The following is a 25807-nucleotide window of genomic DNA, read 5'->3' as shown; positions in this document are numbered from 1 at the left end:
TTAACACTGTCCTTCTGAAAAGTTAATTGGTATAAAAAGGCACCACCAACCCCACAATGACTGGGCAATCACCAGACATTAAAAGCTCCATTATAGTGAACGAAGACCTTCGTTAAGCAACTAAGAGCCCTAAATGAAATATCAGCTGCTTTTTGTTCGTTGCCTTTCCTCAAAACAATTAGTTGTGGCAAAGCTTCGCTATTCGAAAATTAGTTAAGCGAGGATACCTGTACACAAATTAGCAGTTTGGCACCTTTTCAGAAGCAGATTCACACTATTCCTGCAACGCAATGACTGCATCAGCGAGTTTGAAACAAGCAAGCGAGCCTGGGAAGCCAACGATTTGAATCCTTGGTACTTATATAAATCCATCATTTAAACCTGGCACATGTCTCCGACACAAACTTCCACAACTCAGGCACAAAAGCCCATTTTCCTTTGACATGGCAAAAAAAAATAAAAAAAAAATAAAGCAAGAAAGAGCAGTGTCATGTTACGACTTGAGAATCGATTAACATATTTCAATAAATCCAATGATGGATTTCGGGAACTCTCAGGGAGGTTTTTGAAGCAAAAAAAAATATATACAGGTATGTATACTGCAAGCACAAACTTGTGTCGCTGGCTATCCCCAGTCGCTGGGAATCCCTGCACGGAGGGCAGGATCTTCCACGAAATATTTTTTGTTAACTTGAGAACGGATCAACAGATTTCAATGAAATCACCAAGGAAGTAAACAACCACTTATCCTCTCTCTACGAAGATATTTTATGCACAATTTTGATTTCCAATCTCCACAAATCTAAACCGTACTCATTTACATGAAAACAAAAACTTCCTCATTCTTATTCAATGATAATAATGGTGAGTCTCATATCAATTTCATTCAGAAAACACTTGCCAGATTCAATACAAATTGCCCTTTTTTTTTTTTTCAACATTTCCATTTTTTTTTTTTTTTTTCATACAACAGTAATAAATCACCCCATCAAAGCCTTTCCAAATATATACCGCTTTTTAAAAGAATCACAAAGCAGGTCATAACTTGCAACACAAGTGAGAACAGGCAATGAACAAAAAAAGCAGCTGATATTTCAATAATTTATTCACACTATTTTTAAGGGTGATGGGTTAATTTTTTTATTCTATTTCACCCGAAAATACTACACGATCTACTTATTATAGAAGCAAAGACAGCATAATTTCCCTCTTCCCCTCCGCACTGTATACTACATACATGAGGGGTGCACACTGATGCGACAAGGTGCTTCACGGAGGAGACAGCACCTGACTTCAACGAATCCTCACATGTGTACGTAAAAATCTATATACATTATAAAAACAGTGCGTTTGTCGTGCCACAACGAGACAAACGATTTCAATGAAACCAACGACGGTGGATTCGGGGAACTCCCAGTAATGTTTGTGACGTGGTACGAAGGGTGTGGGTCAATGGGCATACGCTGCAAAAGTGAGAATGCCAATTTGACATTGGTTATCCCTGCACAGAGGGCAGGATCACCCAGGAATCCTTTTTTGTTCTTGTCCCATAGATTAGCCATCACAGCAAAGACTGGTATTTGTCAAAGCGACAGGTCTTATATGCAAATAGAAAAGAAGAAGAAAAAAAAAAAAGGCTGTGCTTGCGCAAAGGTAATATTGTTATGTGCTAAAAACTTAAACCATGGATGAAAGCAATAATTTCATAGTTGGGTGAACAAGTGTAAGAAGCAAGAAGTCAGACAAGGGGGTTTTAGGAAATGTTCAGCAATAAAACATTTGAACTGTTTTTTTCTCAGATGCAAACAAACCTGCTGAAGTAGAATGATAAAACAAGTAATCAAAGAACATCAAACATGCAAAAATACAACTGAAGAAAAATTAAAACTATTTGATGTCACGCTATTATTCCATTTCCGGTACCGAACTGTCTGGACATCTTCATGCAGTTAGATGATTTCTTTTTTATTTTATCATGAGGTTGGTGGCAGGATTTGCACTCCGGCCACCGGAAAACCACAAATATAAGGAAACCTAACAACCCACTCAGTGGGAATACCTCCTGTGCTGCTGCCCTCCACAGGGCAACTCACTGGATGACAGGATTGGGGCAAAGCCTTCAGGACCCCCATTCCTTGATAGGAAGAAAACCACAGGGTAACCTTCCCAGCTCAGATTGTGGTCATGTGTCGGGGTGGTGCCGAGGTGTCATCCACCAGGCAACAGTCTCCTTGGGTTAACCTGAGGCAGTCCTTTCAGGTGGGTGCCTGGAATGTACCATCTCAAAGAGGATGATCACCTGTCTGTTATCAGAGTTCAAGCATTTGGACATCGGTATTGCAACACTGATGTTCGGAGACCAGACAGTGGCGAGATAGTGGTGGGCGGTCGCACCTACTATTGGTCAGGTTGCTCTGATGGTTACCATGCCCAAAGAATTGCTGTAGCTGTGTCCAAGAAGCTGACTCCAATGATAATTGAGGCAACACCGGTCAAGCGTATGAGACAAAGGATTCGTCACTCCATGGGTGTCATTTCCCTAGTCTCTGTTTATGCTCCGACTGAGGCGAGTGATTTCACCGTGAAGAACACATTCTATGCCACGCTCGAGTCTGTGGATGATCAGTGCCCCAGGCGAGACACTCGAGTCTTGGGGGATTTCAATGCATCAATGAACTGATGTGGAGGGTTATGAGACATGCGTTGGTCTCTATGGGTCTGGAACTGTGAACCAGAATAGACTTTGCAAGAAGACATGGACTTAGGGTAACTGGTTCACGGTTTCAGTACCTATAAGCTCATCGCTGGACTTGGTATTCCAACACTGGTTGTGCAACAAAGGAGATTAACCATGTGTTCGTTGGAGGAAGATCCAGAACTGCAGGGTCCACCAGTGCTCTGTTCCTCAATACCAATCACAGGCTTGCATAATCATTGAAACTCTGAAGTTGCAGCTTAAATCCAGGAGAATGGTACCATCCCAGCCGAGGTTGGATGTTGGCAAGCTCAAGGATGAGGGTAGCTGAGGAGTTTGCAAAGAGGCTGAATGGAGATATTTGGGGGTGGAGGGGGGTCTGGGTGCTGTGGGGAATCCTGAAGAGTTGTGGAGTGCCTTTCAGACCACCGCCCTTGATGTTGCCAGTGGATGTCTTGGAACTCACCGGAGGGCAAAGAAGAATTTTGTTTCTCAAGTGACACTGGATACCATTACCCAGAGTCGCAGGGCCAGGCTTGACGGCAGAGCTGAACTGTGCAGGGAGCCAGGGTGTAAAACTGTACGCGTGCCAAGGGTGGACAAGGAGGCCTATGTGCGAGGAATCTGAGGGGGTAGAGAATCACCTTTGGTCAAGTGATTCTCATCCTGCTTACAGGGGAATTCACACATTGCGTTCCTCCAAGCCTGTCCCTCGGTGGACTGCAGTAAGAGCAGAGGGTGGTGGGCTCTTGATAGAGGATTCCGAAGTGAAGGCCCGCTGGGCTGGTTACTCTGAGCGGCTGTACCAGGCTGATCCACCAGCTGTCAATCAAGTTGGATGTCGGGGGCACTATCCCTATTGCTGACCCTCCAATCTACTGTGATAGACCTTCATTCACAGAAACAAAGGCTGCGGTGAACCGGTTGAAATGGGGTAAAGCTGTGGCATCCATGCTGAACTTCGACAACTGGTGGAAATGCTGAACTCGTGTCGTTGCATGCAGTTCTGTGCTCTGCCTGGAACAGGCATCATCCCAACTGACTCGAAGAGGGGCCTTCTTGTCCCTCTCTGGAAAGGGAAGGGTGATCGCCAAGACTGCAACAACTACCGAGGGAGCGATGTTATTCAGTACCAGGCAAGGTCTTTGCTCAGATAATTCGATAGGGTTTGCCACCATCTGCTTAAGCACCAGTATCCAGAGCAGTCAGGATTTGCACCAAAGAGGTCAATAATTGACCTTATCCTTGCTCTTCGGGTCCTCATCGAAGGCAGACGAGTGTTTCGGCAGGGGCTGTTTGCAGCTTATGTTGATCTCTTGAGTTTGATTCAATGAATCGGGATGCCCTCTGGAGGATTCTTGGTCTTCATGGGGTGCCACCAAAACTGATCAACCTGATGTCTCAACTCTACTCTGGTACCGAGTGCTGTGAGATATGGTGATACAATCTCAAACTTATTTCCAGTTACTTGAGTTTGCTTGGTGTGTACTGGCCCCCATACTTTTCAGCGTCTGGACTGGATTGTGGGGAGGATGTCAGAGAGATAAAGCTGTGATGCATCATTTGGGAATGTCAAGATCTCTGACCTTGATTTCACAGATGATGTAGTCATCTTTGCAGAGACTCTGGATATCCTTTTGGGGGCCCTTGGAGGTGCTGAATGAAGTGTGGGAACCGCTGGGATTGTGGGTTTCCTGGGTCAAAACTAAGGTCCAGGCTTTCAACAACATCTTGGATGCTGCCATCTTGTCTGTACCTGTTTGTGGTGAAGATGTTGAGGTCACAAAGATTCACTTACCTTGGCAGTGATATTCATGTCTCTGATATCTGAGCCAGAGGTCAAAAGACATCTGGGTAAGGCCTGGATTCACTGGATCATGGGGTGTGGCACTGTCAGTACCTGTGTAGGACGATGAAAGTCGAGTCTTTTGGGCCTTCCAAGTCTCTATGGATGCGAGATTGACTGACAAGGGATCCGAGATGGAGACTTAATTCCTTTGGTACCAGTCTCTGAGAAACCTTGGTTGTTGCTGGTTGGACTGTCCAACGAGCGTTTGCTGAGAAACTCAAATGGGATTTGTTGCCTGCATCGTCAGTGAGCATCAGATGTGGCTGTCTGGACATGTGGCTAGTTTTCCTGACACTGATCCTGCTCACTAGATTCTCAGCGAGAGCACCTCGTGAGTGGAGCAGGCCAATAAGCTGACCACGGCTCATGGTTGCAGCAGGTTGATCAGCATCTCAAGGGGATGGGCCGGGTATCTGCCTGGGGGGGTGGCCAGACGGTGACACCCTGGAGTGATACGCTGCTCCAGCGCATGCTCCCATACGCAACCTGACATTGGGCGATATGCCTCTGCCCACATCAAGTCTTTGCCTACTCCACTTTGATGACCCAAAATCTCAATGTCTAATCTGTACACATGTATCATTGTGCATATACTTGGGTACATTTCAAATCCCATTAACCCGAGTTTTAATGTGACCTCTGACCTGTGACCTTTTAGTAACACAAGCAGTCATGGATGAATGCACTCACAAAGGTTTACATATACTTCCAGCAAGTTGATTTAAATCCCTTCAACCATTTTTAAGTTATCGCGGTCACGAAAACCTATCATGGACAGACAACATGAAAACAAAATGCCTTCAGCAACTTTGTCACCAGAAAAACCTTGATAGGAAGGTTATCAGGCTTAACTTTGGTTGGAGGCAAATGTTTTTATCCAGATAATCAGCAGACTCGCCTTAAAGGGGGTCACCTGAAACATAGGGGGTTGATAAACACTGGTTCGAGACCAGGTTTAGACGGGGCCAGTGATCTTCACTATTTTTGAGAAGGGGGCCCACTTTTGCCAATAAGACATCAATCAGTGTGAGAGCCACCACACCGCCAGCAGAACTCCAAAATGGCTGCAATTAGGCTCTGCTTCCACATACTTTTTTGTTGTTGTTGTTGAGGTTACAGAGCTGCAAGCACAACTGTTTGCATACTGCCATCAATTGATGTAGTGATGTTACTTTTACGCTTCGCATTGGAACACTCATTTGAAACGATTGTGTCAATTTGACAGGATTTATGGCAGATTATGATGGGGTCTTTTCACATTTGTTTGTCAGGGGCCACACAACAAAGAACAGGGGATGAGACAGTCATTGCCATCGGAATATGGGAAACATTTCATGGACATCCTGACCATTAATGGCTCATCATGATGGAAAATGTGACCTTTCACAAAATGCAGTTCCAGTGCAAAAACAAGAACAGGGTGTAAACAGCCTGTATAAAGTGTAAAATGCAACTAAACACTTTTCACTTAAAACAATATAAATGATGGCACAGATCAGTAATACTTACCAACTCGTTTTTGCAGTACAGATGAAGAACTGAGAACCATTCGTGTTTTTTCCAGCATTAGCCATCGAAAGGGTTCCTAAAAACAAATCACTGGCAGTCAGCATACATTATCATTTGAAATTTAAATGTCAAATTTTTGGAAAACCTAAATATAATCAAGAGTATCGGGATAGTTAACTCCCCCCCCCCCCCCCCATGAAGGGAACATGGACACATGGGATGACAAACCACAAAACGTTAAATTTGGCAATTCATTTCCACCATTATTGCTTATAACAAAAGAGGAAAATCATGAGATCACTTGACCATTGGCCCATTTTGTTATAAAAGGACAGCTTATGCCAACAAGCACGACATGCATTCTCAGTCGAGAATTTGGAAATTGTTCAAGCCAGCTTTGTAGTCCTCATTCAGAATCACAAAGTCAATCAACTCCAAACATTAAAGGACCATGTTGGTTCAGGCTTCTGCCAATGAAAAGTTTGATCCTCTTACTTGGGTTTGTGTATGTGGAAGGGGGGTGGGGGGAAACCTAGTGATGAAAGTTAAAGAAACACCAAAATGTTAGTGCCATTTCGCCGAAGTGAGGAAGGGTTTTGTACCTGCATGCACGAGATCACTCGTCAATCGAATCGTGGAACTGCATGGGGTCTCATAAGCCTGTGCTCAATCTCGTTTTGTGATCCATGTTGTATCGTATTCCACCTCCCCCAACAATTCAAAATATATCAGACCCTGCTATTCGGATGAACGTGGTTTGACTACCAGGTATTTGCAGGGACCACTCAAAAATGTTGCTGGAATAGGCCATGACAAGCACACATCAAAATAACAGAACAAACGCTGCGGTGTGTTGTCTCAAAATTAGAAAAGGGAGGTTACAAGGGCAGCGAGACTGGTGGGAGAGTTGGAAAGAAGCTACACGTCACAGGGAGATTGGGTTGGTAGTTGTACTGGTAGTTGAAATTAAGTTTTAAGGACAGAGGAAAAGGGGTAAGGGGAGGATAGCATAATAAAGGAAAAATTTGCTGTCCTTTTTAATTAAAACTAGCATCCGTTGAAGACAAGGTCTTCGATATCCCCCCCAGAGTAAATGAGGACAAGGTTTTCACTCTGCTTACAAGCCATTTAAGATACTGGATTATCAGGGAAATTCATCTCAATCCAGCTTGTTTCCATGGAAATGGATTTTTTTTATTTTTTTAATCTGTTAATTTCAAAAGGCACGAGTTCACCACTTGCTTGACATGTGTATCAAATTTCGTAAAGACATCTTGAGGGGATTTGTAGTAAAGCTCCGGAAACGAAATGTGACGGACGGTCGGACTAATGGACGGAAGAAACACGTCTATCAATTCACAAGTAGCAAAAGGCACCAGTTCAATTTATTCTTGATGTGTGTACCAAATTTCACAAAGAAATAGTTCATAGTTTTGGAACGATGCTCTGGAAACAAAGGTTAACCTCAATTATTTCTTAATACCCAACTTGTTTCCATGGAAAGCAAGAAATTTTTTGGGGAAAATCTCTAAATATCAAAAGGCACCAGTTCACCACTTGCTTGATATGTGTACCAAATTTCGTAAATATATCTAGAGGGGATTTGTAGTTAAGCTCCGGAAACGAAATGTGACGGACGTACGGAACCCATTTCTATATTCCCGCCAACTTCGTTGGTTGGTGGGGGAAAATTACTTATTCATTCTATGAAGTGGGGGACATTTTCTCTTCCTATTACCACACAATTACAAAGGAGGAAGCCACTGGTAAATGTTTGGGGATATGGTGGAGTGGAGTGAGCAAGCAATTCATGCACCATTTGAATGTGAAACTAGATTAGAAGTTCCGAGAAGCAATATCATGTAGGGAACCATTCCAAGAGAGGGAAGGGAAGCAGAAGGAAGAGGGAAGAGGAGGGAAGAGGAGGGAAGGGGAGGGAAGAGAAAAAAAAATCCAGTGTTATGGATCTGGTCTCTGGAGTAAAATGAAAAATATATATATATATATATATATATATATCTATATATATATATATATATATATATATATATATATATATATATATATATATATATATATATATATGTACAGTCTCTCTAATAATACCAAGCTTGCACACCAAAAACTCGGCTCGCCGTCACATGATCCCTATGAAATTGCTGTGGCACTTAGCGGACATGCCGACAATGTTTGGGAAGTCTTGGCGTTCCGTAGTACCACTTGCATTTTGCACAATGCGTATTTTTGTCACTCCCCGTGTACGGTCTGTCGTCTGCTACCAGCTATGCTGTTCTGCTATCCCGTGCATGTGCGCACGTATGTATATATATATATATATATATATATATATATATATATATATATATATATATATATATATATATATATATATATATATATATATATATATATATATATATATATACACAGTAGCTACGGGGCCAGGACATCGGCCATGAGCGCGACTGCAAGACGGAGCTGCAAGTCGACTCGACCGATCGCCCGGAATTCAGATCGTCGCCCCGGATAAGTCCGGAGTCGACGGGTCCTTGTTTTGGACCGTGAAGGGCCAATGTTTCCATCACATAGTACAGGGTTATTTGCCAAATCTTCAAAATACCTAGAGACCACGTGGCGATCTACCGAGCCTCCACACCCTCGACGGAACTCGTACGAAACAAGCCGTTTAGCATGCTTGTTCCGTGTGCAATTCCAAGCGGGTTAATTGCAGAGAACCGTCGGTCCAAATGTCCCCTGACGGCGGCACAACAGCCTTGCGAATCTTCCCCAGCACGTGACATGCTGAGTCAATGAAAGAAGGAACGCGGACGAGTTTATTTATACTGTTAAACATTTAACAATTGGGGTTTATTTGTACTACAATGGGGAAATGAGGGGAGCACATAAAGCAGAGCTATACCAAATATAAGAATTGCAATGCAATTATATAGAGCACACAAAGCACTTACCAGTTTTTTACTTATGAGACGGGCCCACGGACACACATACACCCAAGAAATGGTGGCTGTTGCCTGTAATACGGACTTCAGCTCGGAGGGACAGATGAGCTGAAGCCCAGGAACTATCTTGGACCTTTCCACCTCGTGTGGTCTTCGAGCTGTTCGGACCGGGCACCAGCGAGGGCGAGCTGGTTCCAACCACCGCAAGCCACGATACTTTCCGAGCTCCGGTGGATCCCCTCGCGCTCCAGAACACGTGCTGGTGAGACGAGGCGCCGATCCTTCCCGAAGATGCGTCGCTTCCCCGAAGAACCACCGACCAAGATGAGGCCAAGGAGTCGCACCAAGCCGGGAACCAAGCAGAGACCACGAAGAGCTCCACTAACCAAGAGCCAGCTGAACCAGATCATGAAGAAGAGCACAAACCGAACCAGCACCAGACCCCCCCCGAAACTAGCAGAAGGTCCCCTTCTTATCCCTCTCAGCCCCACCTCGCTTCCGGCGTGACTCATTCACCCTCGTGCGCCGCCCCCCCCCCCCCCACCTCCGCAACCGTGGGTGGGGGCTGTTTACCTTGCTTTCGGCCGGACCCGCCCCAACCGTCATTCCTTTTTACGCTGTTGAATCTCGGGATGGGGGGGGGGTTCTTCTTGGCAGAGGGGGGTCGTTCTCCTTTGTTGTTGTTCTGATTGAACCCTAACTATTAAAATAAATCGCAGCGCATTTACATAGATTTACCCATTAAACAATGGAAGGCGAGCCATCTATAGAACACGTACTTACCGAGATAACTGAGCTAAAGGACCTGAATGTTCAGTGCGATAGATTTCCAAATCCGTAACAATATATACTATAAATACACACCATATTAAAAACTCATTCCAGAGAGCATGTTGCAATTAAAGACAGTGCCGAACATGTGTTCTGAAGCTCTTGTCCACCCCTACCCCAAGTGTTCGCTGATGCTCCACCCTCCCTGCCCGCTTTCATTCTGCAACGTTTCCCCAATGTGAATATGTGCAAATTTACATCCAAATTACCCCTGCAGATATGGAGACCTCTTCATCCCATCCCTGTGGGTGGAGCAACTATTGTGGAAGACAGTAACAATACTGTTACGAATTCGCGCCCACCGGTGTGCGATCGGCCGCGTACCTCGAATCGCAACTGCGTCGCCCACCGGATGGACAATTCAGTCGTGACCCTCCTGGAACTATGACCAGAAACCAGTCACGGGTGGGGGTTTAACCTCACCACAGCCCAGTCCGCATTCTACCCACGTGAAATAGGGTCACTCGCCGAATATCGAAATACCTAAGTACTCACGCGGGTAACCTACCGAGGGGCCTTACCTCACCACAGGTCGGCTTGGGACACGAACCGCTTAAGTGGTTCGTTCCGTTCTTCAGCGATAACCGAGCGGGTATTATCGCCGACCGACGGATCCGATTCTCCTTTCCGGGTGTTTAAAACTAAACTATTTATTCCACGATGCAAGATGGCATTGTCAATCGGGGGAAAGGATGCAACAAACGGGATACATTTCACACAAGGACATTTATTCACCATCTACACGTATACAGGCAAGGCAGTCATGCAATGTCCAAGAAACAAGTAGAAAGCGTTACCGACAATGAGAATGTACATGCACAGTCACTTCACAATTTTACTTAACAGACGGCGCCACGACAACATTCATTCAAAAACCCAAAAGAAACACAAGAAAAGACCCCCCCCCCACAGACAAGGGGGTCAGGCTGGACCACTTGGGTCTTTATGGCACAGGACCTGGGAGACCGAACGGGTCCCGCGAGACCGTAGCAGGTTACCTGCACCCTCGAAGTGCCTCGATGGTCGGCGAGCTCTCTCTGGCACTCTCCTCCTCGGACGCGCAGGTTCACGCCCCACATCCGGCAGAGTCGCACCTCCCGTCCGCGTCTCCGGTACGTCGCCCAGACGCTCCACGCCTCTGGTGTACGGGTCGCTCCACAGACCCAGAGACCAAGACAAGACAAGACCAGACCAAGAGAAGGGTGCAAAACGAAGAGGAGACCAGACCAGGAGAAGAGCGCCAACGAAGAGGAGGAGACCAGACCAGGAGAAGAGCGCCAACGAAGAGGAGGACAAGGCTCGTGGCTGTCAGCCTTATATAGCCTGGGGCTCCGCCCTTCGCCCCTCCCCGTTTTCGGATCCGCCTCCCTTCGAGAAGCTTCTCGAAAAGGGGCGTTTCTCAACTCCGACCGCCTCACTCCTCGTATCCACCAATCGTGAGCGAGCCGCCTCGCCCTTCTCCTCACACCAGCCTTGGAGAAAAAAAGGCGGTAAAAAACCCACACACCATTGGAGGTTTCTTTTTCTCCTCTTTTACGCCCGCATTCTCGGACCCTTTTTCAATGCGGAAAGGGTCGTCGCGTGGTCTGTGGAGGATGGCGTTCGTAAGCTGGTGTAGTGGTGACGATGGTTAAATGGTGGTGATGTTGCGGAGATCGTAGCGTGGTTGGCGTTGTGGCGTAGTTGGGGGTGGTTGTGTTGGTGTCATGGTTTGTTGTAATGGTGGGCGAGATATGTCGTTTCAAAATAACGACAGAAAAAGAAAAACACTATCTCAAAGGGTCACAGCCCGATGAACACGAAGAAATCCCTACAAACAACGGTGGGGAAACCTATCTGAACACTCACTTACAGGGATAACTGATCTAAGGAACCTTTATGGTGTTCTGCGAATTTCCACAGCCATAATACTTTTGCCTGAGAAATCAAGATAGTTTGTTTTTTTTAAACCCCGATTTTATCATTATTAATCTGAGCATTTTGTAAACAAGACTCCTGTACATGCAATGAACTTCAATTATCAGTTTAATTCTCAGGCTTGAACACAACAAAAATAAATGAAAAACAAACGAACACAAGAGAAGCTGCTTTGAGCCTTGCCTTCTTTGTCATGCCGCAGCTCAAAATTCTCATCCGCAAACTTTTCTCCATAGATGGACTTCCCTCCAGTCCCATCACCCCGAGTAAAGTCACCACCCTGAGAATGCGTGGAGGAGAAGGGGTGGGACAAAATACAACGTGAAACCACCACTCCATTTATCCTTTGGAAGCATGCACATGGTACAGGTTACTACACAAGGTCAGTTTGTCATGACATAAATTAGAAATTTTAAAATGTACAAGTCTGAAGACGACGATGGTTCACGAGCGGTATTTGACGATGTAGATTGTTTCAGAAGTCAAGGATGAGACAATGTGATAATGTTTGACCAAGTTATAAAAATGATCAACATGATGTGGTACGAGTGACAGGTTATTAGCTGCAAAATGTCGAAAACCCGGTTTCGTTCAACAACTTTAAAAAATTTGACCTTTGCATAACCCTGAAAGGTCACAAAACAATGTTGTGGACATTAAAATAAGGAAACAGGATACGTGCTATAGCTTAATGGAGTTAGTTCGTCGAAGAAGGTCGAAAACCCGGTTCGATTCCCACAACTTTGAAAATTTGACCTTTGTGAACTTTAAAGGTCAAAGGTCAAGGATTATGACCTTTGGTGCAAAACTTCCTCTGGAACATTCCAGGAACAATAGAACGTCATATCGGCTATATGGCATTTCACACTGTTTGGATTATCCATACTTTGATGAAATCAGCGTAAAAACAAACTTGAAGGGGGTGCCAAGGACAAGGTGTTCGAGATGGAGAAAAATGGTTTCAAGACTTTAGGTGGGGAATGACCTCAAGATTATACATAAAAAAAATATTGTCATCCAAGCTCTCAAAGTTTGGGCGGTCGTCTGATTTTTATGTCAAAATTCGAAATTTTCTAAGTTCATGACCTCGTGACCTTGACACGAAACTGGAAGAAAAAAAAAAAAAAAAAAAAAAACCAATCCAGCTCTGTGGGGCCATGCAGGTGCCATTGGGCTAACCAAATACCCAAACCCCTGCCAGATTCGTCAAACCCCCCAGGAGAAGATGCAAATTGAAATCGGCTACCCCCTAAAAACACAATTCGCAATTTAAGTTTGTGACCTTGACCTTGGGACGAAAATGGAAAAAAAAAAAAGAAAAAAAAAAAAAAAAAAAAAGAGCTCTGTGGGGCTATGCAGGTGCCATCTGGCTAACCAAATACTGAAACCCCTGCCAGATTCGACAAACACCTCGGAGAAGAATTTTTTTATGTCAAAATCGCAATTTTCTAAGTTCGTGACCTTGACACGAAAATGGAAAAAAAAAAAATAAAAAATAAAAACCACGAGCTCCGTCGGGCTAAGCAGGTGCCATTGGGCTAACCAAATACCGAAACCCGTCAGATTCGACAAAACCCCGAGAAGATGCAAATTGAAATCGGCTACCCACTAAAAAAAAAAAAAAAAAAAAAAAAAAACACGTTTTTTGGGCGTGGCGCCGCCCATAATGGGCGGACCACGCCCATTTTCAGGAAAACAACATCATGATATAAACCTCCCACCAAAATTTCCTCAGGATCAGATCAAAACCCATGGTGCTATACTCAGAACAGACAGACACAACAATAACAAATATAGTGGTCACTTATATTTTTCGTGAACCAATAAATAAATGAAAAATAAAAAAAAAATGCCATTTATGACAACCTGACCAGCACCCAAATTTTTTTTTTTTTTTTTTAAATGCACTCCAGTGAATCCAGTAGTTTCTGTAATCGGTGATGAAACGGGAAAGGAAGGGGTGTGGAGACTCAGATATGAACCCAAAATGAGGCTGCCTGATCTCCACAAGTGCTGGGGGTATCTTGGGTCAGGTCATGGGCACAAAATTAATCTCCTTCCACACTCCCCTGGCAAGGATGGATAAACACTATTTTTGTCCATGCACCTGCCACAGTATAGGTTGCTCACTGACCCCTGCCGAGGGGAGGGAGTATATCAGCCATGTGCACAAAATAAATTTGCCACATTGCCTAATCAGCTCCGAGGGAAGTGGTTGTTTCTAGCAAACAATTTAGTTTCATCTGCCACCTCCCATGGGCTTGGTTACCACATTTTCCCACCCTGCCGTTCATAAGTGTGTGTGCGGTGGGGCGGGGGGGGGGTGGGGAGGGAAGGGAAAGAAGGAAAGAGAAGAAAAACAAAACAGAAAAAAATCTTCACATCCATGTTCCATTTAAGAAACTCTTCCCTCCCTCCCCAAAACCAAAAAAATAACATTCTTTGAGGGGCAAGTCACCAGAAACACATTTTTGAATGAGGGGGGGGGGGGGTGTGCTTAACATTGGAAGGCTCCTGTTCAAACACTCCAAATTCTTTAAATTTCAAGCATATTGCACATCTTCACATCGTTATACAGACGTGACATGACAGAAGTAAATAGACAACTTAAATGTATTCATTTCATCTATCTACAATTCCAGCAATGTATGTGTAAGCATACGTGTATGCTGTTTCTTGGCAACCACTGGTCCGATCAGATTGAAACTTGCCAGGTATCTTGCTGGGGACCTGAGTATGTGCCTTTTCAAGGTTTGATATTAATCGGACAAGAGCTTCCCAAGTTATGGCCATTTATTTACCAACCAATGACAGGACACGTTGCTGCGTAGGCATGGCCGATTGGGGGAAGAGAACCTGAGCCGCGTTCCCCATACCAACATTCAAAGGAGAAAGAAGCGGACTGACGAGATGGCCAACAGAACCTTGGAATTTTGTCAAACTGTCATTTTCTTTTTTCAGATGAGTCCCAATTTGCTCAATTTTCTGACAGTGGACATGTATGGATCTGGAGACTTCGGTCAAGAGTTTTTGAACCGATTCAAGCCAACTGTCAAACATTGCTGTTTTTAGCCACGTCTCGCGGAGCGAATGCTGGCTCGAAGAGAGCTCCGCGCTTTTCTTCTGGTGAAGACAAAACCTTTTGGACTCGGCTCTTATATACAGGATCTGGATCTCCTTAAATACGAAACACCTGAACACGTGATGTCACCACGACTTCTATCCTCAAGGATAAAAGTCTCCGTCTTCTTCAATGGTCAGATGGTCAAAAACACTGTTCATGGAAGATGGAGCTCCATGCCACATTGCAAAAAAGACCAAAGAATGGTTGGACAGAAGTGGAATCAAGCGACTTCCATGGCCAAGTCAGTCTCCTGAGATAAATCCAATTGAACACCTCTGGGCCATGTTAGATCGAGCTGTGTGGAAAAATTCCAGGAAACCAACATCACGGACAGAATTGCTAAACCTTTTGCCTGAAGCCTGGGCATAAATCCCACAACAGAAAATTCCAGAACTTGTTGGTTCCATGTCTGAAAGAGTTAAAGCTGTTAGGGTTAGCGTGCACATCGTTTGGTGAAGCGTCTCAGCGGTGTTTGTTTCACTATTCAGTTCATCGTTTGCGATTTCAGAGGACATCCATGATTTCGCTGTAACTGTCAAGAGCTCGGGTTGCATCAGAACGAGTTGACCAGCGAGTGTCGGAGGCACTTTGGTACTTGCAGACCTTTGGCTTTCAGGGTGTCAAATAATCTGGTGTAGCGTGACGTGGAAGCTGTAAAAATACATACACTTGTTCCACAAACTCAAAGAATGCTGCTGCAGGTCGACAGCATCCCACGGCCGACTGACAGACTAAGTTCAGTGAGTGAGTCACGCATGGCACAAATATTGCGAGGGTTCGCCTGTTGGATCATTCCCTGCATCCCGTTGTATCGGCCACTCATACGAGATGTGTTATCGCAAGATTGTCCTCGGCAGTTAGCGATGTCCAATCCAGTGGCCTTCAAAAAAAATATCCAGTAATGCCGTCGCTTGCTGGAGTCCAGTGTGTCCTGTGTTGCTCAGAAAGGTCATGAAACGCTCCACTGGAGCCTCGTAGAATAACTGAGCTTCTCGATGTGGCTTATGTCAGGAGTAGAATCGACTGACAAGTATTTTGCCTCTTTCACATGAGCGACAATGTTATCCAGAACAGATTTTCCTATGACTGAGATTAACTCTTCACATGTCGTAGATAAGTAGTTGGTGTGGCCACTACCTTGGTTGGCATATTTCTGAATGTGCTGTGCCAAAAATGGATCGTATTCCGCAAGTAATTCCATTAAACCAAGGTAGTTACCGTTCGTCCGTGACCCAACAATTTCATCCGATCCACGAAATGCCAGACCATGCTCAGCGAGAAACGATACCACACTCGCACTTCGTTTCAGCACCTCCCTCCAATAGGACGCAATCTCACTCACCTGTTTGACGAGTTCAATGTCCACACGACCTGCAGATGTTGCTCTGTGTGACAAGCGGATGATATTCGCACAATGCACATGCGAATGCTCATGCACCTCGACAGAACGATTGGCATGCTTCCAGTCGTTGAATCCTTCCCTGCCCAGGGCAGTAGCGCCTCCAAAGATCTTGCAAGTGATGCAGTACAGTTTGCTGGTTGATGTGGAGAAGCAAAGCCAGGACCATTTCACGGACTCTCAGTTTTGGAGTCTACGGTAAAAAAGATTGGAGCAGCAAAGTTTCCTACTGTCAACGAACTGTATGGATGAATCAAAGGGACCAGTCAAATTCTGCAGGGGCTCCAAATCTCGATGCCCAGTAGTCGATCATCTCTGACAACAGTCGCTCAGGAGGCAAACATCCAATGCAATTGGCAAAGCCAGGTCCACGATCAGTCAGTATATCTCACGCTTCTTCATCGGTGGAACCTTCCGAGATGTTGGGTGAATCTTGACGCGGGGGTTGCGTTGCCAAATCCGCTTGTTCTGTCTCTGTTGGTGTTTCAAGCCTCTGTCATGGACAAATCGCCTGTTTGTGCAGGAGTGAAAAACAGATTTTCCGAGCCTTGTCGACGACGGCCTTGTGTCTTTCATCTTTTTCCTTGGAACGTTTCCGCTTTTGAGCACCATTGTCATATTTCTGTGGAGCCCTGGATTTGTGCCTGTCGTCACCGAAGCCGCTCATTGTGGTTTCTGCAGCTGGTAGGTACTGAGTAACTGAGATATCGTCAGAGTGCACGTGGGACGAACCAGAATCACAAACACGTACGTTTCACACACCTGGAACATAGAAAGTCACACAGTGTTACTGTGCTGTGAGCGCCAGTAAGCAGGGTACTGACAGCGTTCCCTGCCAGCTGCAGTTTGTGTGTACAATACTACCGCTGCCGGCCATGTGCTGTGCTGGCCTGGCCTAGTTTTACTACGTTGACTTTCACCTTTTCACCTCTCCTCTGGCTGGATCTCTGTATTCCGTCTGTGCTTGCTGGGCTCTGGCGGGCAGTGCCGTAGTTAGTTGGCCACGCTCAACCACCCGAAGCATCGATGATCAATCCAAAAAAAGATCCGAATGGGGGCCCCCAATGCCCGAGGCTTTCCCCAAGAATTTTTGACCATGTTGGATCCGTTCTGTGGACCGTGGAAGAAATGGTTTGAAAAAGCCAAAGCTTGAAAAGGACCCTCACAATGACTTACAATTTTGAAAAGATATCCTTACAAAGAGTTTACAATCTTCATTCACCAACGATAAAACTTTAGAAGCACATTTTCAAAATGTCATCGAAATTGTGGGGGGCCCCGTGGCCATGGCCCCACCTGGCCACCCCAATATCCGGTACTACACGTGGGGTAGGGTCGATTGCCAATTTCAATTTACCCAAATACCCACGTCGTCCAAACTACCAGGGAAATTCACCCTCTACGGCCCTCGTACGAGTCGAGCCGTTAGCGTGCCCGACCCGTGTGCAACCCGAGCGGACGGTTGCCGATGTTCCGTCGGTCCAATTGTACATTTACAGCGGCAACAGCATTTGTAATTCACAAACACGTGCCGTGCTCAGCCAATGGAAGAAACACAGCAACGAACTGATACATTTAACAAATTAACGTATGTATTTATAATGGGGCAGGGGAGCACGCAAGAAGGCAGAGTTAACCGAATACTGAAGGAATAGCAATTTATGTACAAGCACTTACATGCAGTTTTACTTAATAGACTGGCGCCACAAACACCAACACACGTACACCCAAGAACCGGTGGCCACAGCCTTTGAGGCCTCCAGCTCAGAGGGAAAGGAGAGCTGAAGACCAGAGCCTGCCTCGGACCTGTCCGCCTCAGCGGGTAAGTTGAGCTGGCGGGACTCAGACCTTTCGCTTGTGAGGCGAACGCGATCACCACTTGTGTCCCCAGTTTCTCTCTCCTTGTTCACCGACACATGGCACGCAACAGACTTGCGATTCTTGTGGAGGAAGAATCGATCGGATCTTGTCGTCCGATCGCGCAGCACCCTTAATTTCCCCCCCGTCCAGGGGGGGGGAGGGCCGCTTCCCCCCTCCCACTCACTGGATGGTTTTGGCACGCAGAAACGCTCGTCGCCGTCATTGGCCAAAACGAGCGGCAAGTCCGTCCGTCGATGGGCCCGGGGGGGGGGGGGGCGTGGTGACATCACGTGGACCGCCTTTTTCACAGTCACGGGGTCCGATTGGCTGGGCGGTGGCCACCTCACTCGTAGCACGCCGATTGGTCGAGGGCCGCCGCGAGGCTCCTCCTTGAACTCCGCCCACCATGGCACCAGCCAGAGCGAGGTGAAGGTGAGGGTGATGCTGGCGTTGTGGTTTTTAGGATTTAAAAAATAAAATAAAACCATGACTATCAAAGCAACTCTCAGCGCATGTACATTTATTCGCCCATTAAACGAGGGACGGGGACCCAAACGAAACACATACTTACCGATATAACAGTTTTATAGGACCTGTAGGTGGAGTGCAGCAAGCTTCCAGATTCGTAACAAGACATCGACATTGGAAAACAAACACACACATACAAGGATTGAATATAATTGTTTGGTCCATGGACATGAAAGTGACATCTCGATGTAATCAAGTCGGGAGCTGTGAGCTTAAATGTTACATCACCACGGGGAGAGGGGGTGGGTCGTCATGTGGTGCAAGATAGGGATTAAGGACAAGTCCTCCCAGGTACATAATTGCCCCCATGACTTTTCCCTACGTTTTTGTATTACAAACCAGCAATTATGGAGTTGCACTTTTATAACAACCACAACAAGAAGCGAGCCATGCAGAAGCCCTGCCTTCCTGGGTTTTGTGCGAGCAAGCCACGCTCTGGAGGTGGAATGGTTGTTCGGTGTGAAGTCAAGAGAGAGAAGCGAAGAGGTTGGTGGCTTTTGTTGGACAAGTTCAATGTGAGGGACGCACGCGGCTGAGAGAACGTAGCTAGATGACCTGCAAGGACAGGGCATTACGGATGGCTTTCCTTTGTTGCATGAAGACTGCACGATTCTTGTATTTGTGTTGAGGCGAAGCGAGATTTGTTCAAATATGGCTGCCAGACCAAGTGACCTATTAATCATTTGTGAACATGTTGGTATCCCCAAGGCTGTTGGGAACATGTGGGTGTAGTTTCCCCTTGATCTGTCAAGCTGTTCTGGAGCAGACGATTTCAAAAGATTTGAGGGTAAATCCAATGACAAACCATGTGACCTATGATGTCATAGTTGGAGAACTTTATGTTCCTCATGGATAGGTGATCATGCATGTAAAAGTTTCGCCTTTATCTGTTTGAGAATATTATGTTTAAAACAATCCGACTGCCGAACCATGTGACTGATGAGGTCAATCCCTGCCATTACAATTTAGCACGAGATGATACTCAAATTTTCATATCGATCAGATAATGCATTCAAGATATGCAATTATGATAATGAAGCCCACCATGACATTGAAAATAAATACAAGCCGGGAGGCGACGATGGTTCGTGAGCATTATTGAGGAAGCCCTACCGTAAAAATCTCTTCCTATCCGTCAAAATTTACCAAATCAAATTGGATTTTTTATATGTTGTACTTATGGACATTACGCACAGCTTCTAGGAAATGAAATTGCGAGAAAAAAAAAAAAAAGAGAAAAAGAGTTCAAGTGGGCATGGCTCCGCCCACAAGGGGCGTGGGACACCCCTCATACAAAAATACACGAGACCATGATATCGAGCTCGTGTCCAAGTTTCATCAAGATCACATCAAACATCAGAGCTATGCTCTGGAGAGAGTCACAAACAGACAGAGACAGATAACAAAAATAGTGGTCACTGCGGGCACCCACGAACCAACATAGAGGTCCAAAGTTTTTCCTTTTTAGCAGCGAGACGCGGCTCTGAGAGCTCGGCATTGTTGTTGTTCTTGTGAAGACAAAACCTTTAGGACTCGGCTCTTTTATATACAGGATCCGGATCTCCTTAAATACTAAACACATCCTCGCATTGAGGGTGCATTTTGAGAGCATCTATCATGAACTTTTAAATATATTCGGACATTTGCTTTAAAGTTTCGAAAAGTTCACGTTACTATTTAAAGATTATTCCATTTAAAGTATTATAATTTCGTAAATACACTATTTTCTCGTCATAAACGACGATCGTCCAGGACGGGTCTCGCTATTGGCTCCGTCAAGGCACGTGATGAAATATCAGAAGTTTTTTTTTTCTTCTTCTTCTGGTGAAGACAAAACCTTTAGGACGCAGCTCTTGGACACATTTGTCCTTGTTCCAACATGGCTACCACAAATATCTTCTTTTTTTTTTTTAAAAACCCATTCCACATGACAAGTTGCACCTATGGTGAAAAGTGTCAATCGGATAAGTGGTTGCAGAGAAAAAAAAAAAATAATGCCACCGGTGACGACTTCGTCAGCGGAGGAATAAATATTCCGATTTGATTGTGGGAAGCTTTATTTTTATACTACAAAGCCTTTTTACCTTTCAAACACCATTTTGATCTCCCAACCCAACAAACCTGACACATAAACCCAGGGATGATACGATGGAAAGGACAACCCTTGTATCCTCGTCCCTTTTCTCTTGTGCAGAGCTGAAGAAAGTTTTCTGGATTGCAGGAAAGGGTACAAATAAAAATAGTTGCATTAGAAAAAGCCAAATTCCTGATGACAGAAGAAACCTTAATCAACCATTCTCAAATCAATACGAACCAGCAGTCTTCGGGACAACATCACTCCGCAGCTGTAAAACAAATCAAGAAAGTTTCAGCACAAGGAAAACTACCATTATGAATCTTCAAAATTAACAAATAAGAAAGAAATGCTTGGAACAACAGCATGAATCAGCTCACTCAGAATACAAGGTGATGAGGGTGTCATTTAAAACACATAAAACATAAAAAAAAAAAAAAACTTTAACAAAAGGAAGTCTTGCATTTTTAACTGCACTTTAAATTCATATCTATATCCACCATTCTGGAGAAAAATATAGATGAGGTTATACAGTGGGGAGAACAAGTATTTGATACACTGCAGATTTTGCAGGTTTTCCCACTTACAAAGCATGTAAGGTCTGTAATTTTTATCAAAGGTACACTTCAACTATGAAAGGCAGAATCTTAAACAAAAATCCTGAAAATCACATTGTATGATTTTTAAATAATTAATTTGCATTTCATTGCATGAAATAAGTATTTGATACATCAGAACTTAATATTTGGTACAGAAACCTTTGCAATTACAGAGATCAGACGTTTCCTGTAGTTCTTAACCAGGTGTGCACAGACTGCAGCAGGGATTTTGACCCACTCCTCCATACAGATCTTCTCCAGATCCTTCAGGTTTCTTGGCTGTCACTGGGCAACAAACTTTCAGCTCCCTCCAAAGATTTTCTATTGGGTTCAGGTCTGGTGACTGGCTCGGCCACTCCAGGACCTTGAGATGCTTCTTACGGAGCCACTCCCGAGTTGCCCTGGCTGTGTGTTTCGGGTCGTTGTCATGCTCGAAGACCCAGCTACGCCCCATCTTCAATGCTCTTGTTGAGGGAAGGAGATTGTTGGCCAAGATCTCGCGATACATGGCCCCATCCATCCTCCCCTCAATACGGTGCAGTCGTCCTGTCCCCTTTGCAGAAAAGCATCCCCAAAGAATGACGTTTCCACCTCCATGCTTCACAGTTGGGATGGTGTTCTTTGGGTTGTACTCATCCTTCTTCTTCCTCCAAACACGGAGAGTGGAGTTTAAACCAAAAAGCTCTATTTTGGTTTCAGACGGGCCTGGACATGCGCTGGCTTGAGCAGAGGGACCTTGCATGCGCTGCTTATAGTTTTCTTTGATACTGTGGTCCCAGCTCTCTTCAGGTCATTGACCAGGTCTTGCCGTGTAGTTCTGGGCTGATCCCTCACCTTTCTCATGATCATTAAGGCTCCACGAGGTGAGATCTTGCATGGAGCCCCAGACCGTGGGAGATTGACTGTTATCTTGAACTTCTTCCATTTTCTAATAATTGCACCAACAGTTGTTGCCTTCTCACCAAGCTGCTTGCCTATTGTCCTGAAGCCCATCCCAGCCTTGTGCAAGTCTACAATTTTGTCCCTGATGTCCTGAGACAGCTCTCTGGTCTTGCTTGTGGAGAGGTTGGAGTCTGATTGATAGAGTGTGGACAGCTGTCTTTTATGCAGACAATGAGTTCAAACAGGTGCGGTTAATACAGGTAATGAGTGGAGAATGGGAGGGCTTCTTAAAGACAAAACTAACAGGTCTGTGAGAGCCGGAATTCTTACTGGTTGGTTGGTGATCAAATACTTATTTCATGCAATAAAATGCAAATTAATTATTTTAAAATCACACAATGTGATTTTCAGGATTTTTGTTTTTATTTAGACTCGGTCTTTCACAGTTGAAGTGTACCTATGAGAAAAATTAGACCTCAACGTGCTTTGTAAGTGGGAAAACCTGCAAAATCGGCAGTGTATCAAATACTTGTTCTCCCCACTGAAAACCCTGGAGTGTGTGAAAATTGACAAGAGCCAATGGATTGAACAGGAAAATAAATGCAACTTCACATGCACTTTCTGGACAGGTCCCAAGCCAGCACACTTTGATTGAACACGAGACCCATGATGTCCTCTTTATAAAACCGAACGGGATTCAACATACATATATACACAGAGTACGACTGGTAGAAAATGGATTTCAGACGTTATTTTGTTTCCACATTCACTGTTATTCCATGCAGAAGCATTGTGGTGAGGTATGAATCGTAGTTAACACTCCACCGCACGTCTGCCTTCCCCGAGTTTCCTCCAGAACTCAAAGACCATGAAACCGAGTATGCATACCAAGGTAACTCAAAGGAAGTGCATGAGTGAAAAATTGAGTGTTTCGGTTAATTAAAACTCACCTTTAGAAAATAATTAACAGCCTTATGTTATTTAATTATATCCTTTATCAGACGATCCTCTGCAACCTTGCTCTCTGGGGTCTGAAGGCAGACACTGGGTGACCTTGCTGGGGTCTGAAGCATCCATGCTTCGACTCAGAACAGGCAACAACGATTTCTTAACGATAAAGTCACCCTTCCCCCCCCCCTCCCCATTATCAAATTCCTGTTCACCATAGCTACGAATCACTGGATACATTACAGTGCTTTGAAACACCGAGACGCCAGCATTCGTGGCTTTATTTCATTTATGCACATGCCATAACCAAGAATCTCTTAAACCAAGCTGAATTACAAAATTTGAGCTCCTGAATCAAATTTAGCAGCAGTTCAGATTTCTAAGAAAGCATCAATTTGTCCAATCCTGACAATTTTATACCTCGAGCATCTCCGGGAGGGTGCGTGTTTCATACAACGGTTCTGAGAATGCCATCGCTTGCCAATCAAGCCATTCATCAACTGTTTCGATGGAGTGCTTAAGCCACTTGGCGAGCGCTCTACAATATTCACATTGACAATAAATACTGCATGTCGAGTGACTTAAACAGTGTTCAGGAGGCACTCGCCTGCGTTGACCCAATGTTCTGCAGTGCGTCGGGCGATGGCTGGCTCACTGAAAATGTGCAAATTCCCTTTTTTTGGACGATATTCCTTTCATTGCTTCATCACTTCACTTCAGAAAAAAATAAATAATAAACTAAAATTAAAGCGTTTCGTTATCATGGCAAGATAGCCGAGACGGACATCAAAGCATATATATATATATATATATATATATATATATATATATATATATATATATATATATATATATATATATATATATATATATATATATATATATATATACACACACACACATATATATTGTTGCGGAAATGGCCCTTAGTGTGTTATGAAATATAGGGTTAGCCCAGATCCCCCATTAAATGCACGTTTAGCCAGGTTGTTCGGTAAATGGACGTTACATGTGTGTCAGGAGATGTTGGAGGCATGTTAGTTTGTGCAGGGTTGGTGTACCGAGAGGTTCTTCTTCGTTGCCCTCTCCGAACGAGTCCCCGCCCAGCACTCTGAGGGAGTGGCATAGAAAAGCGAGCGCCGGTAAGGCAAGAGAGCAACGGCTAGAGGGGGTCTGCGATCGGCTGTACAAGGGACGTCTGTCTGTTTTGCGGTCGGCTTTCGGGAGGAGCGAGCTGAAAGAAAGGCAGGAAAGGGACTGCATGAGAGATGTCTGCCATCGGCTGGGAGAGAAACTGAACCTGAGGGCGAGTCGGCGATCTGCTGAGGGAATAACTGAGCCTGAGTGTCGAGTGAGGATTCTGCTGTTTAGAAACGACGAGTGGGAGGCTGCAATCTGCTTCGAGAGGAACTGGCTGCTGTGAGTCTGCGATCGACTTTATGAGGTCAGACAGGTTCAACCTGCGTGTAACCATGGAGCCTCTGTCCTTACTCACCTCATGGCTCGACGACACGCCTTGTAATCCAGTCGGTCCACCTGCGGAGCCGAACACCCCGATTTGGCCTTGTCTGGTGAACGGGCCAGGCCTTTACTTGTATGCTGGACCTTGTGAAAAGCCAGCTGATGCATATCATAGATCTTTAGTCTTGGGCCGTCGACCTCGCGGGGTCTGGACGCGCCGAGGCTGCGTGCGCAAGCGGTGCCGGGAGAAGGAAAAGGACGCCGCCATTTTGCCACGCGGAGTGTTTGAGCTTGGGTGCTCGAATCCGTAGACATCAGTTGGTCACGAGCCACATTTGTGCTTTTGACACTTTCCTCTCGTCCATGAGGAATCACCAAGTACTCAGTGTCTTGTCTGCATGTTGTCCAAGGTTTATCTCGTTAGGGTTCCCTTCAAAGCCCATACCACCCGAGTTAAGAACGGGTTATAGATTAATAATAACATTGTCGTGAATGCTTTGCTTGTTGCCCGATGTGTCCCCAATAAATCTGGCTGATTCGCATGAAAGTTGCCGCTTTGAGATATTCGTGCTGCACCGAGGAACAATCCGCTCAATTTGGATATAAAACCAAAATGGTTACGGACCGCGAGACTCTGCTCGGTCTCTGACAAATCCAGTCTGTAACCGGGGTCTATTCCCCCAGCTGGCAAGGCACAGGTGTATTTTGGTATTGTGATCCGAGGCGCGTAACCTGAGAATTGTGCCGAACCGGCCAACGTTATAACCCCGGAGACGGCGGTGCTGTTAAGTGACGCCGAATCTTCAACATTTGGCTGTCAAGAGTAGGGTGCGATTGACATCACTCGTCCTAATCCTTAACACTGAGGTCAAGAGTCGGGTGTGAATCCCACAAATAATATATATATATATATATATATATATATATATATATATATATATATATATATATATATATATATATATATATATATATATATATATATATATATATATATATATATATATATAGTTACGGTTGTGGAAATTCACAAAACACCATTCAGGTTCCCCGAAGATCAGTTATTTCGATAAGTGTGTGTTCCAGGTTAGAATTCCCCATCGATGTATCGCGGGATTTGTTCGTGTGCCGGGCTGTGCATCTCTGAGTTAGCCATTATTCTGTTCTATCT

At 44.9% G+C, this 25807-nt stretch overlaps 1 protein-coding gene across 1 annotated transcript in view; it reads right to left on the bottom strand.

Moving 5' to 3' along the window:
• LOC147013584 (peptidyl-prolyl cis-trans isomerase-like) overlaps window positions 1-25807 on the bottom strand; it is a 31957-nt gene that overhangs the window by 897 nt on the left and 5253 nt on the right. Inside the window, exons 2-5 of the mRNA XM_085855512.1 lie at window positions 20987-21017; window positions 20794-20882; window positions 11945-12041; window positions 6054-6129 (exon numbers count right to left, since the gene is read on the bottom strand). Of these exons, the coding sequence (XP_085711638.1) occupies window positions 6054-6129; window positions 11945-12041; window positions 20794-20882; window positions 20987-21017 (293 nt within the window). The remainder of the gene's footprint in view (window positions 1-6053; window positions 6130-11944; window positions 12042-20793; window positions 20883-20986; window positions 21018-25807) is intronic.

Source organism: Eptatretus burgeri, chromosome 14 (assembly GCF_056783735.1).
Source record: "Eptatretus burgeri isolate ZD-2024b chromosome 14, Ebu_testis_v1, whole genome shotgun sequence".
Classification (NCBI taxonomy): domain Eukaryota; kingdom Metazoa; phylum Chordata; class Myxini; order Myxiniformes; family Myxinidae; genus Eptatretus; species Eptatretus burgeri.
The sequence above is the reverse complement of the archived record's forward strand: the minus strand, read 5'-3'. Positions and strand labels throughout refer to the sequence as shown.